The 14,579-nt window shown below is 40.5% G+C and overlaps 1 protein-coding gene across 2 annotated transcripts; it reads right to left on the reverse strand.

Moving 5' to 3' along the window:
• Positions 1–865: 865 nt before the first annotated feature.
• On the reverse strand, positions 866–13,304 carry LOC5502712 (nucleolar protein dao-5). 2 transcript variants are annotated; one of them, XM_032371007.2, is made up of 9 exons: positions 13,179–13,304; positions 11,649–11,758; positions 11,110–11,211; positions 7,908–8,032; positions 6,564–6,732; positions 5,113–5,219; positions 4,694–4,807; positions 2,243–3,078; positions 866–2,143 (listed from the first exon to the last, which is right to left on the reverse strand). In XM_032371007.2, the coding sequence occupies exons 1-9, from the start codon at positions 13,225–13,227 to the stop codon at positions 1,053–1,055; spliced, it is 2,703 nt and encodes a 900-aa protein (XP_032226898.2). In that variant the 5' UTR covers positions 13,228–13,304; the 3' UTR covers positions 866–1,052. The 2 variants fall into 2 exon arrangements, with proteins under 2 accessions (XP_032226898.2, XP_001623869.3); XM_001623819.3 differs by having other exon boundaries at positions 866–3,078.
• Positions 13,305–14,579: the final 1,275 nt, after the last annotated feature.

Genomic DNA, 14,579 nt, shown 5'->3' on the forward strand with positions numbered 1-14,579 from the left:
TTCTAGGACAATTACAGGACGTGATCAATCTTAAAAATATTCGAGCTATTTACTGGGATTGACTGGAGAAAGGTTGGTAAGCCTGTGGCTCCATTTGTCCTCTTGTAGAAGGGATGGGCATCTTATGAGTGAAACACTTTGTATACTGTAAAACCTAATTTTCATTCCAAGAGCTGCACCGCAGCTCTGGGAACAAGAATGTGAAGGAACTGGGAACAAGTTTGAGTAAACACGAGCTCTAAGGGCAAGGCTCAAACTCGAACCCAGTGATTTCACCAATGAAAGTGGGAAGCCTGTGGATAAGGCATTTGCTTAGGAGATCAAGTGTCGGAGACCTAATTCTTTCCTGGTATGTGCAAAAAGTATGGTACTTATTCAAACTTCTTGCAGTCTCCCTTAGTGCTAGTTTTGCAAAGCAATCTTTTTGTGCTACACCATACAAGTCTTAAAAAGTCTTTGTTATTGTTTTCAACCATAATGGAAGACAAAGGATGAGATGAAATCTCAATGTGACCACCTAAAATTAAAATCTATGCTTTATCCACTGAATTGAAACCATACAGTAGCTGTAGCTCTCCTTAATCAGCCAATGTAACTGGATGCACGCACTTAGTACCTACTTTGCTAAAATAACACAATTGCACAAAAGATACCAAAGAATGGAAGCTGTACATACAACTTGGTCTTATTTCAATTTCTTTCAAGAATTTCCTTTCCCTAGCTGTGGCAGCTTTAGTTTTATCATGGTCCCCCAGCGCTTTTTGTGCAGCTTTTTTTATAACAGGTTTTTCTTCCACCTTAAAAAGTAGCACAAAAAGCGATGCAAACAAAACATATCACAACAACAATAACATCACAACTGGTGTAAAATATAATCTACTTTATATCAACAATAAAAAATGTACAATAAAATCCTATAGCCCAATACGTCATCACTAATATACTACTAGAATTACAAGCATTATCTAGAGGGATGGCCTGGTTAAAATACAGTTGCATTGAATGCTGGATTATAAATATTTTGAATAGATTTCTCAGACGTACAAATTATGTCAGCACACGCATTTGTGCTTTATTTCAGCACCTTTGCCCCGCAGAGAATAAAACCTTTCCAACGAGTTTGCCAAAAAGCTCCCACAGAAATTCTCCAAAAGACTTCCACGTTTTGTGCTCTGTTTCAGGCTTGGTGCCTGAGTGTCTGGCTGTTTCAGCTTGGTAATCTTATGATGGTGCGCTTTAGCTGGTTGAAAGTCTTCCTCGCTGTCTGGAAGCTCTTCAGCAAACAGTATCCCCTTACTTCTAATCTTTTCTGTCCTGTTAGTTGAGCGTTGGGAGGCTTTGTAGAGTTTTCCACTTGCACCTGGGTCACTTGAACGCTTCACGTTTTCCTCTATGGGAGATCCCGACCTATTCAGAGCGACCTTGTTTGTGCGCAGAAACCTCTTCAGATACTCACTATTAGTAAGCTCACTTCCTTTCTCGCAACTTAGTCCCAAACTAGAAGACTCTAACGATGAGCTAGCAGCCTCACGCTTTGATGCACAATTTTCTGAAGATTGTTCACTTTTGTAATCACTGCTTTCTTCACCAACACCGCTATCAACACTACTGTTGCTGGCGTGACCAACGCTTTCCATCTCATCCGGATACTCCTCGCACAAGTCGTTACTCTTAGCAGCTAAGGGTGTTGCATTAATATCACTTCTCGTTTCATGACTAGACGTTGTGATACTGTCACGTTTTTCGTCACGCCTGGGTGTTGCATTACTGTCACTTTTCTTGTCACGCCTGAGTGTTGCGTTACTGTCACTTCTTTCGTCACGCCTAGGTGTTGCATTACTGTCACTTCTTTTGTCACGCCTGGGCGTTACGTTTCTTTCATCTCCCTTGTCACTTGAATCTTCGCTGCTCTCATCGTCAACAACGACGACTGTTGATGTAGACGTTTCAGGTGTTGGTCTTGCATCACTGCGGGGTATTCCTTTGTAGCATTTGCACCATTTAGCATGCGGTGCGCTCTTTGCCTTCATCTTGTAAAGAGTCTTGAAGGAACCATTACCAACTTTTACCTTGGTCACCGCAATATCATCACTGTCAAGGCCAGGTTTCAAGGTGACTTTTCTGGATTCGTGAGGCTCGTCCGCTGCAGAGGAAAAGATACGGGGTGAACTCAGGCGTCGGTAAGCAAGAGAAAGCATAGCTTTTGCCTTTTCTTCGCCGAGCGATGCTGCCTTAGATTTACCTTGTATGGGACTTGCGTGCCTGGCTTTCTTCGCATACGGACCAGAGCTTGGGTGTATATCAAGGAAAAGGACTTCATCATCAGTTCCATCTGGACTGGCTATCTTCTCCACAGATGATGACTTGTTCGAGAACTCATGGCAGTGTCCAAGGACCCGTTTTACTGAGTCTGTTGCAGACATGGATTCATTCTCACTTTGATCACTATCAGAATCTAAATACAACGACAGTTCACTGTCTGGACGTTTCCTCTTGTGCACTGTTCCTCCTCCTTTCTCCGATAACATGTGACTTGTGGAAACTGGCGAGGAGCGTAGCAAAGAGCCGGAGCTATTTCCTCTAGAAGATGATCCTGAGGAATCGGTGGCCGCAGCAACCTTTTGTCGTTTCTTCCTCTTCTTCTTGATGTCCAAAGGGACATCATCGTCACTATCCCCAGAGTAGAGTTTGCCACATTGAATCTTCTTTATCTTTAGCAGTTGCTCTAAAGGAATGTTGTCATCTGGGTCCCCTGGAGTAAGTTCCGTTTTGTATATGCTTCTACCAATGTTGGTTTGTGAAGCACCGGTATGTCCCGCATCGCTTACAATCCTAGGAGAGCTAGTTTTCGATGAAGGTGTACTTTCCCCATTGCTTGTACGCCTGAAGAAGTTGTTCTGTGAGATAGGGGAGCGCCGCCCCTTCAGGTATTGCAGTGCAGCAGCTTGTCGCTCGCACCTTTTCTTCACGGCGGCACAGGTGGGGCACTCCCATATGTCCGGCATTGCGACCCAGCCTTGACAGATCTTGTGAGTGCCACACTGCCCACAGACATCACAAAGTCGTATCTTCCACTTGCTGAGACAAACAAACACATGGGTGATTAGGGACAGGCGAAAATGCACAGCGGCATGGGTTCGGAAGCTATTGAATATCGAGTCAGGTCTAATTCAAGAGTTGGAGAAAGATGGGGTTAATAAACCTTATTCATAAAACGTTGTTAGTGCAAGGTTTTATGACAAATACAGTTCCAAGAAAAATGAGATGCTTGTGGGTACTAATTATTCGCAAACATCCAGCGATACCAGACCTAAACATTGATTGTCTTCAATGGATTATCGTACTATTGATCCATATTCTTCTGTATTCGGTTAAAATATAATTGGACCCATGGTACAGTACCCTTCGAGCATAGAACTGCCATTGCCAGACGCCATTTGCAATGACAATTTTCATTATAACAGATGTATGTGAAAGGTGAGTGTGACCACATGAGCACTTCTTGGGTATACGTGTGGTGTAACCTACAATGTTTTAGGGTTTCAAATACATAAAACAAGTTAATGTAGGTTAAAACGAATAACATAAAACAAGTGTAAAGAAATCCAGGTTTGGAAAGCTGTATTCATTCTTATTTATGTTTTGGTAAACGAACAGTAATATTTAGCTTCATATGGCTTTTAAGATACGTCAGTATTAAGCCATTAGGCTGACTGAGGCACATGGATACTGTATATTGTTCCACGAACACATGGAGTGCAACATACAGCTGTTTCAATAAACGTTGTCAAAGAGCGCTCTGTCGCACGCAAGCACCCATACTGCGAGGTAGTATGGGTAATATATGTTGTTTCAAGCTCTAACATCCTACACCTCCGACACGAGCTTCGTTGAACGCTATCAGGTCGGCAGTACAGTCTGAAAATTTTCTAAATATATATCTGTGCGTCCTTAAACAAAGAAACAAGAGCAGGTTTGGCACCTATCCCGTAAGAGGTGTCAAACGGAGACTTCGTAGTTACACTAAAAGAAAACCTGTTGGCAAAGTGCCTGAACGAAATAGCAACGACGACGGCGACCGACTGCAGGGAGAACCCAAAAAGCTTTCATACTTTGCGCTCGATTTGAAACAAGTTTAGATAAAATTCACTCGTTTATGTATTCCCAAAAAAAAAAAACTAAAGTAAAACCTAGAATCTTATTTCTAGCATAGCGAACAAGGATAGTCTAGTTTTCAGCGCACACGTTCCCGTCCAAGCTACAGCATGAAACTTGGAGTTTTCACGTTGTCGTTTAAAGAAAAACGGCTAAAACGTATCAGACAGAATCCATTTCAGAGTATATTTCACGTCTGGCTCTATGAATTCTATATTGCATTTTGCCGTCGTCTTTCACGTTGCCGTTGTCGTCCCTATTTTTGTCCCTATTTTTGCAAATACCTTTTACAATTGTACGCGGCATATAGAAAGAAATGCCGTAGTGTCTTCGATAGATAATCCAAGAAACTGTATCATCCAGATACCTCATCAGCGAAGGTCTTCACTATAAGACTGCGGCATATTTACTGAAAACCTGAAACAACATATATTACCCATACCACCTCGCGGTATGGGCGCGTGCGGCAGAGCGCTCTTAGACAACGTTTATTGTATTTAAAAATGGTGTTACAAGATGCTTAATATTTGAATCTTACCCATGCCTCCCGCCATGCTCTCTCCCTTTCTTACAAAGACACACATCAGCGTCACACCTATTGTACGTCTCCAGCAAATCTGCAAATGCATCTCCACTCTCCCAAACAGCATCTCTGGAAAGACATCGCAGAATAAGCACCCCGTCTGAGGGTCGAAAAGTTTATAAGCGCCAGGGCCCTTATTCAAGTAAATATGGTACAGCCTCTTCAAGTAATGTGCCCTAGTTTACAAACAGCATGATAGGTCAATATATTGTCTAATGAAACGTATATTATAGTAATTCTACATGATGAAAAGAATGAGATGTTTCTCTCGCCTATCAGTTACTGTATATATTCAGAAGACTAATGTTTCTTTCTACCAGGTATACATAGATGTCTGCACTTGTTCAACATAAAAATACTAATGTACTTCTCACCTATCAGGTATATGTATTCCCATACGCAGCATCTCATCTTGAAAGTCTTGGATGTTATTGCACACAGCACAGCGGAAGAAGTGGATGCCCGAGGCTGTGGCTTGTCTCTGGAGGAATGAAAGGTAGACAATTGGTATGGGCATGGTCACAAATACTATGTATGTACATCTAAACGGTCACAAACACTATGTATGTATACTACAGTCCATGGACAAAAGGTTGTCATCAACTGGCTTTGCGACTACGTGACAAGCCCGCATGTAAGCATGGGTAAAAAGCACTGAAGGACCTATTTTAAAAAACGTGTTAAAAAACGCAAATGGCAGTTCTAGGACCGTAAGGAACCGTGGGTCTCATTAAACATTCACTAAATGCTGAAGAATATGGATAAATCAAACAATTATCCATTAAAGATCATCAATGTATGTCTCTGACATTGCTAGACTTTTATTTAAAATCTTTAATTTTACGAATGATTAGTACCCAGAAGCACCGTTCGGGCTTAGAACTGCCATTTACTATTTGCCATTCGCCATTTGCACTGACAACGTTTTTTGAAATAGGTGTATATTAGCCACTGCATAACTTCAGACTTAGACGGTGTAGTTGTGGCTAATATGTGTGACTACGCGCTTCAGTGGTTTTTACCCATGCCCAAATGTGGGCTTGTCGCGAAGCGGGTGTCTACAACCTTTTTTCAGTCGACTATATCACAAACATTATACATTTGTTTATGACCACAAACATTCTTGTATATACACCTATTCTAAAAAGGTTGTACTCGGTTGTAATCTATGTGTTGTAACCCACAGTGCTTCATGGGTATAAAATAAATTTTAAAATATGCAGGAATAAAAAAACAAAGGGTCAGCAAGCTTTAGAAATCACGTCTATATGTACCTCTATACATTCAATCAACGTTCAGAGCATTTATACTTTACCCATGAACCACTGCAGGTTACGAAACATTGATTCACGGGTGCAACCTTATTGGAATAGATATATTTACATGGTCATAAACATTACATCCATTTTACTGCAACAGGTGCCAGTTATCAGAGGGGGGGGGGGGGGGGGGAAACAGGGAACAAAATGGATGACTGGGTGAGGATTTGTAAATCCATGGAACAGAATCAGGAACAATAAAGGGGCTCTTTAGCTTCTTCTCTCTTGTCAAATATGTCCCAAAAATAGCTTCCAATCTCTGTTTTCCCTTCCCTACCAACACCCTCTTCATCATCATCCTACTGCCTTGACCGAGATTACTTGCACAACAGTTTGCCAAGCTTCCTGCTGTACAGCAGTAAAACCGTATCCCTTGATAAAGTGGCAGGGAAGGGCAGCTTGCCAGACCTGACAGGGCGTCAGCCGGGATTCCACAGGGTTAGAGGGGAGTCTTATCACTGCCAGAGCACAGTGTCTAGCCAGTGTCCACCCCCTTAAGTTCTCACCTGAACACACTCGCGGTGAAACCAGGACCTCTTGCAGCATGGGGATTTTAGTGTTTCATAGAGATCATGTGCATCAACAGACATCAAGCAGATAGGGCATGTCTCTGCCCCAGCACTGTGATTGCACTGAAGATCTTTCTGGGTGGGGCGGTGACTGCGACAGAAGGAGCTGTCGAAATAAAACATAACCATATTTAACACTAATTGATTACAAACAAATTATCTCTGAGTCCATAGCCCATGAGGCCAAGTCAAATCACCCATAGTACATACAAAGTTCCATTTGTCTGGTCTGGTCATTTGCCATTTTTTGGCTTTCAAATTCCACTCTATCTACTAAAGATAGGCTATAACTTATAGCCTACTTGTATAGGCCGGCTAAACAGAATGATGATGGACCATGAATGTGATTTGAGCAAAACATACTTAAGTACAAACTAATACAAAGTACAGTAAACAGATCATTAGGAGAAGGTACATAAATGACGATGACAAAATGTGCATACAGTACACTGTGGAAGTCTACATCTGCTTATAAATTGACTATACTTATATAAGTGACTTGAATTCTTATATTCCAACAGGTTCCATACGATCATATAAAAAACATCCAATGCTCACAAAAGCAAAAGGCTCTAACACCAACACATTAAAGAGTCCTTGTCAGCCACACCTTTGTTATTGTTCTCAACCATTAATCTAAAGACAAATTTCCCCTCCTTTGAGCAGTTCCGGCTTAAAGGTGCTAATTGCCTACCCATAACAGCTCTGTGATTGACATTAGCTCCAATATATGGGGTTGTGTGAATAGTGCATTCAGTAGTTGTTACACAAGGTACAGTAGTTCGCCTTAGTATTCGTTATAAGCAAATCTTTTTTTTTTTTTTAGTATTTTAGAGTGCCTATTCTTTCCCTCCCACCCACCCGGTTGCAGAGAAGCTTTACTTGTCAAATTTTAGTTATTTTATCATTTTCATTAAGGCAAATAAACTTCTCTCTTGGACAAACGTGCAAGCAGTGTCTGTTCGATTTTGTTGTTGTTGTCACGGTTGGGGAATTACTGTATGAGAAGAAATCTGAAAGAAACCACAAAATCTTATGGTTTGTTTACCGAATTCAAACAAAAATATTGCAACAGTTCCCTGAAATTAGCCGATGGAAATGGATGCTTTTTCACACTTGGTACTTTGCTAGGATGACAAAATGGCGGCTGGCAGGTAATTTTAGAGGAGCCTCAACTTCAGGTTGTTGAAATGCATTGGCTCTTTAACAAACCTTGCTATTCCCAAGAAAAAATCTAAACTATTAAGATTTTTTTATATTTAGTGACAGAAAATGCCTTACTTAAAGCTGCCGAAGAACTGGAAGAGTGCCTGTTTGTCCCTGCCACAACCAAAATGGAACTTCTTAGAACATTTGACTGCAACACACCCGATGGATGCCCCAGACACATGACAATAGGAGCATTTCTGGAATAAGAGAAAAGAATATAGACTTAGGTAAGCTAGAAATCCAGCCAGCACATATGTATGGAATAGAGGACTTGCGCTATGAGATTACGTAACCTTTTTGGGTGGCAAATTCAATACAAAATTATCAAACAAAAAAACCTTGCCTTGACTGTTTGAGTACGATACTATAAAAGATAGCGTGACTCGTTCAAATGCCATAATTTTGTTGTAACCCAAACAGTCATGTGATCTCTTAGCGCAAGTCCCCTATTGGGAAAGCAAGGGAGGCTGAGGGATGTCAAAATAATAATGGACTGTATGTCAATGTGAAACTTGACAGTGATAAAGGATTGATTATTTCTTTAGGTGCTGCAGCCTTTTTTGTCTGACAATTTGATGCTTCTTTGCCATCCATCTTGTTGCTTCACTTCTCTTCTACCTACACTCACCTAGCCCTTTATAGTACCTTCATTCACCTACCCATATAGTACCTTCATTCACCTACCCATATAGTACCTTCATTCACCTACCCCTATAGTACCTTCATTCACCTACCCCTTATATTTCCTTCACCTAACCCTATAGTACCTTCACCTACCCCTTATTATACCTTCACCTACCTTATTACTACAGTATTGTACTGTACAACACATGGGGACAGTTTGGTTGCTGTTTTGTTTATTAATTTCATCATAGTTTTGAATTGATGTTATGACTACGTTGATGTCTCACAAATAGGCAAAGCAGTAAGAAACATCATCAACCAAAATAAATAACTCGTAATACCCCATTCTGCAAAACACTGTGGTCTTGCCAAACAGCATTACTCTAACTTCTTATCCCAATACTATGCTTTTCTTTTGTTGGATTATCAAACTTCCCCTTTTTGTCCTTCTGTGTTTGTATTGGTTTTTCTTGTTTTAGTCTAGTCTTTTTTGCATGTGTGTGTTATTACTTTTTGTTTTTGTTTTCTTTCAATATAAAATAATAAACAATTATTCCAAAAACTCAACACACCTTGATTACAGTACCGCTCACGAACATAGGGACACTGTTCGCGAAACTTTCGCGAACAACGTTCGCGAAATTCGCGAACAGCGTTCGCGAAATTCGCGAACGACTTTCGCGAAATTCGCGAACATATAGACTGTTCGCGAACACGCTGTTCGCGAACAGATGCAAAATAAACGGTTTGACGAACGGTAACGTGTGATCCAGGGCTTAATAACAGCTGGAACAGCGAGAAGCCATTTATTTGACAAAGACTTGTATTAGACAGAGAATTAGTTTGGGGAATGAATGCCGATCGCTTGATATTCCTTGAAGATTTTCGAATGTGTGTTAACTGCTAGCGAATACTTTTAAACAGCGGGAAGCCATTTATTTGACAAAGCAAAGACTTGTACTAAACACGGGAGAATTAGTTTGAGGAGGGAATGCCGATCGCTTGATATTCTTCGAAGATTGTCGAATGTGTGTTAACTGCTAGCGAATACTTTGAAAAGCGGGAAGCCATTTATTTGACAAAGCAAAGACTTGTACTAAACACGGGAGAATTAGTTTGAGGAGGGAATGCCGATCGCTTGATTTTCTTCGAAGATTTTCGAAATGTGTCAGAAAACTGCTAGCGTAGACTTAATAACAGCGGGAAGCCATTATTTGACAAAGACATGCAATAAACACGGGAGAATTAGTTTGAGGAAGGAATGCCGATCGCTTGATATTCTTCGAAGATTTTCGAATGTGTGAAAACTGTTAGTAGTAGTCGTTTGTGTTCGAATACATGAGTCAGCGACAACATGCTCTACTATAAATGTCTTCTTTTCGGGTTTTGTAGAATATCAAGCGATCGGCATTCCCACCTCAAACTTATTCTCCCGTGTCTAATACAAGTCTTTGTTAAAGAGATGGCTTTCCGATGTTCAAAATTCTTCGCTAGCAGTTTTCACACATTCGAAAATCTTCGAAGAATATCAAGCGATCGGCATTCCTTCCCCAAATTAATTATCCCGTGTGTAATACAAGTATTTGTTAAATAAATGGCTTCCCGCTGTTCAAAAGTATTCGCTAGCAGTTGTCACATTCGACAATCTTCGAAGAATATCGACATTCCTTCCCTCTTCGAGGCAAGCTTTTCAGAATAAACTAACTAACTTTTTTGCCTGTGTCTGCCCTCGTAAATCCACGATCGAATCCTTCGCATGCTTTGGCTTTCATCCGCCATCTTTATCGTCTTTATTTCTCAAACTTGTAAGTGTCTTGTCTTGATCGTCTACAAATAATTGAACTGAAGGCATATCAGACTATAACTGAATTTGTTGTTTCTGATTTTAACGATAACCATAGCTCTCAGCTGACTTTTACACGAACAATTTATTTGAATGGCTTGCAGAACTCCCGTATGTATTTTAAGTGAGTATCAGTACTGTAAGTCTTCGGTTACACGGTACGAGTTCCCGTTTGTCAATCGGTTTGTCCCGGTCTGTTCGCGAACACTGTGTTCGCGAACATCAGCTGTTCGCGAACGGTGTTCGCGAATTTCGCGAACAATTTCGCGAACATATGTCCACATGTTCGAGAGCGGTACTGTAGTAACGCTATTTGTGGGTTGAGTAACCACTAATGTAAAATTGGAAAGAAATAAAAAAAAAGGAAAGGAAATGAAATGACCCAAACTTCCTAACTAGGGGGATTGCACCATGTTCCGATGTGCACTCAAACATTTCTTTGCATCTCTGGTTGGCTTGTAAAGATCATGTCAATCAGATAGTATGTTTTTTTGCTTACCTTTCTTTGCTTACTTCACAAAACAGTGAACTCTGGTTGGCTTGTAAAGATCATGTCAATCAGACAGTACGTTTTTTTTGCTTACTTCACAAAACAGTGAACTCTGGTTGGCTTGTAAAGATCATCTCAATCAGATAGTACGTTTTTTTGCTTACCTTTCTTTTGCTTACTTCACAAAACAGTCAATGTGGTCCTACTAGTATATGTGTCACAGTAAAACAAGTTTCCAATTAAACAGACAGATTTGAACTATGTAAGGTTTTAACTGTATTGATCGTGAATCTATCCCTACTGTGTTTAGTATTTACCAGTCTCTTTGCCCTTCTCAGTTCAGTGTCAATATCCTTGCACAAGAAGCCATCAAAACCCTCATCATCTCCGCCATTTTGGGCCAGGCCAGAGGCAAACAACTGTAGAGAAATACAAAATTAAACTCCTTGAAAATGGCACAAGAAGCACGGCCTGCAAGAATAGAACTGCATCAGTGTGCTTGCAATTATAAGCAGATATGAAACCATAATTTTTGTTTCCTAACTCATGTAATTGAACTGCTATTATGTGTTGTGTTGCCCAATCCCCTAAAATATGAAGTACCTGCTATAGATAGCAACTGGCTAGCTTACCAGATCCCTTGTAGGATTTACACGTCAGTAGGGATTATCATGTTTCGTTATTGATGGATTTCCATATTCAAAGTGCTCCCATATGATCATTATTTGTGTTAACTCTTTTAAAAACTAATGAGAGTAATACAGTTATTCACAATATTACATAGGCCGACCTTGTTATCAATAAATTTTATAATGTTCAGCTTGTTTATAGGAAATTTCCAAATGTTTTCACTCACCAAACAGTACTGATGAACGGTAATGTTTTCACCTTCTTTGGATAAAAACTTGCCGTATTTATCCTCATCATCAGCCGATGACAAACAGAACACACAAGAGGTACTGTCACCTAGGAGAAGAAATACTTGCAGGACTCAGTCTTTATATATTTATTAACTTACAAGGGTAACTGCAATTCTGAGTAATCTGTGAATTCACCCTTAAGAATTTCAAACACCTAAATAAATGTCAGTCAAAAGACATGAGTTGTTTTCATTGATTGGCCTACACTTTGATGGCTTCCAAACCAGCCATGTCATTCAATATCGTATGAACAATCAGAGATTACAAAACATGTCCCATTACTGTTGAATCTGTTGTATTGCGACCGCATTTTCAAAACATGATTTGTTTTGGTTTTCTGTTCCGTCAGTAAAACTATTCTGAGCCAATCAGAATCTCGCTTTGAGCACTTCCCTGGCTATCCTCTAGACGAAAACCAGACAGTGTCGCGACAGGAAGCCAGGCAACTGCACTAGGCGAGAGATGGCAAGAATCTGATTGGCTTAGAATAATTTGACTGGCGGAACACGGTTCGATGGAAGTAATACGCAGGTTTTAGCAATTGATGACGACAGTTCAGAATATTTAAACCACAGTAAAATAAGTAAAAAAAATATATAGTCTGTTATAAATTAACTGTCCCCACTGGATAGAAATATGAATGACATATACAGTTTACTGTATATAGCTGGAGCTTTGATTTGAAGCAACTGAAATGTTCGCAAGATTGTTAGCTTACATGCAGGCTTTTGATAGTATTTATCCGAGAAAATTATACATTTATCAATACCATCTTAGTTTGCACAAGAAAACCAAAGGGGGAGGGTGATGGGATGGAATGTTCAACACAAACATGTTGGGCAATATCTGATAAACTCCCCTCTAACATAAACCAGCCTGCTAGCTTTTGCCTTGCCTAATATCACCAGTATTTGAAAAATAAGATTTTAAGATATAATACACCCTCCCCTTTTAATGTACAAATGAGAAAAAAGAGCAAATCCCTGGTGACTTGTTAGAGATTTTATGGCAAAGTGATATCAATAACATGATTAGTAGAACAACCCAAGGTACTTAAACAATTTAAATAATTTAAGAACCTGCAAGGAAAGTTTATTCCAAGGAAAGTTTATTAACCTGCAAGGAAAGTTTACTCCAAAACTTTTAATCCCGCTGTTCTGTCATGTACACATCGAATAAATTTAGCATCTTCGAAAAGATTCTATCGAACGATTCGAACTTCTAGTCCACCGCTCTTCAAGGAGAATTTTATGCGATTAATTACCCCCTATTACCTACTAAGATATATTAGCTTTTTTTCAAATAGAAGAAAACGTAATAAAACCTATAAACATTGATCGTAATTCATTTGTTTGTAGTGAGGTTCGCAAGCATGCTCTCGAACACGGTACTTTACAGCGTTATTATACCCCTAAAATATATCTTCTACAAGATACCAGCGAAAAATATCTTCTAGGTTTCCTTACCTTTCACCGAGGAGCTGGCATTTTGTTGTTGGCATACTGTTTTTTCCATTTTCGTGCAGAAAAATTTCACATCGCTAAAAGCACTAGAAGGCCATTTTGGATTTACCTGATTTGAATGGTCACGTGACTAAACGGCCGTAGCTGTGCTTTGCCCTAGTCTCTCCCGGTCAAATTTTTCCCGCTCTTGGATTGCGCAAGCAAAAACCTGAAATTCTTATATTTTATCTTAGAATGTATTTGTTATTTAATCAAATGATGGCTACGATAAATGGCTGTCGTTATGATTATGACTTTGATGACAAAAGGTGTTGGTATTCATCGATCGACAGCTCTCTTAGTGCATGGCAATCACAACTTCCCGTTACTTTTGTCAGAGATGATAGAGCTACCCAAAAGCAGTCATTCCTGCAGTGCATATCTTCATTTTTGGTAATCACGGCAGCCACTAACATGGGTACCAGAGCCTCCAGACTTCTCTCGCCCAGTGACGCTCGGCCAAACTGCCGAGACGAGCGAAGCAGTTTGGCCGAGTGTCACTGGGTGAGAGAAGTCTGGAAGCTCTGGTACCCAGGGAAGGCGGCCACATCACGTCACGTGTTCATGACGCCAAGCTCCCATGTGTATAACTTTTCACGTGATAACGCCAACATTGTTTGCAGGGGCGTGGCCAGGGAGGCCTAGCCCCCCCACCCCCCCCCCCCCCCCATCCTTTTAGCAGCCAAAAATACAGGAGAAAATGCCTTGAAAGTCCCTTTTGGGCCCCTTCTTGTTAAAAATCCTGGCTATGCCGCTGATTTGGCTTGCAGTGCGATCGGTCGCATTCCTTCCAAGATCGGAGTTAAAACCATACTCCTCTATTTTTTGCAAAGTATACGGGATCCAAAGAGCGTAACCGTATTCCATTCATTATTGCCTTTATTGTCTCAATTTTCAGGGGCATAGCTAGAATTTCTCCTTGGGGGGGGGGGGGGGGGGGGGAGGGAGGCAAGATTCCCTCGATGAGTGTCGTCAACACACATCACGTGGCTTCAGGACACTCGACTGGAAAGTCCGTAGGACAGCCCATCCACTCAAATTCTTGGCTACGGGTCTGGGTTTGCTATAAAGATATGAATGCACTCACGTCCAAGGACAGGAAGTCCCGGGTTTATGAGCTTGAGAACTTTGTTAACCCGGCAAAAAATATTCTATCTTGGGGAGAGGGTAGGGAGAAAATTGCTTATGAGTTTACAACGGTGTATATTCTTTTCTGTCGGCACAAATGTGTATAGCACGTGACAGAAAGCAGCGTTATGGTCTTGTAGTGACTATCATTTTCATTTCTTTTTCTTTTTTATCATTTCTCTTTTTTTCTCCCTATTTATGTTTTCTCCCATCATCTTCCCTCCCCCCGAAAGGATG

This window comes from Nematostella vectensis, chromosome 11 (assembly GCF_932526225.1).
Source record: "Nematostella vectensis chromosome 11, jaNemVect1.1, whole genome shotgun sequence".
NCBI classification, from domain to species: domain Eukaryota; kingdom Metazoa; phylum Cnidaria; class Anthozoa; order Actiniaria; family Edwardsiidae; genus Nematostella; species Nematostella vectensis.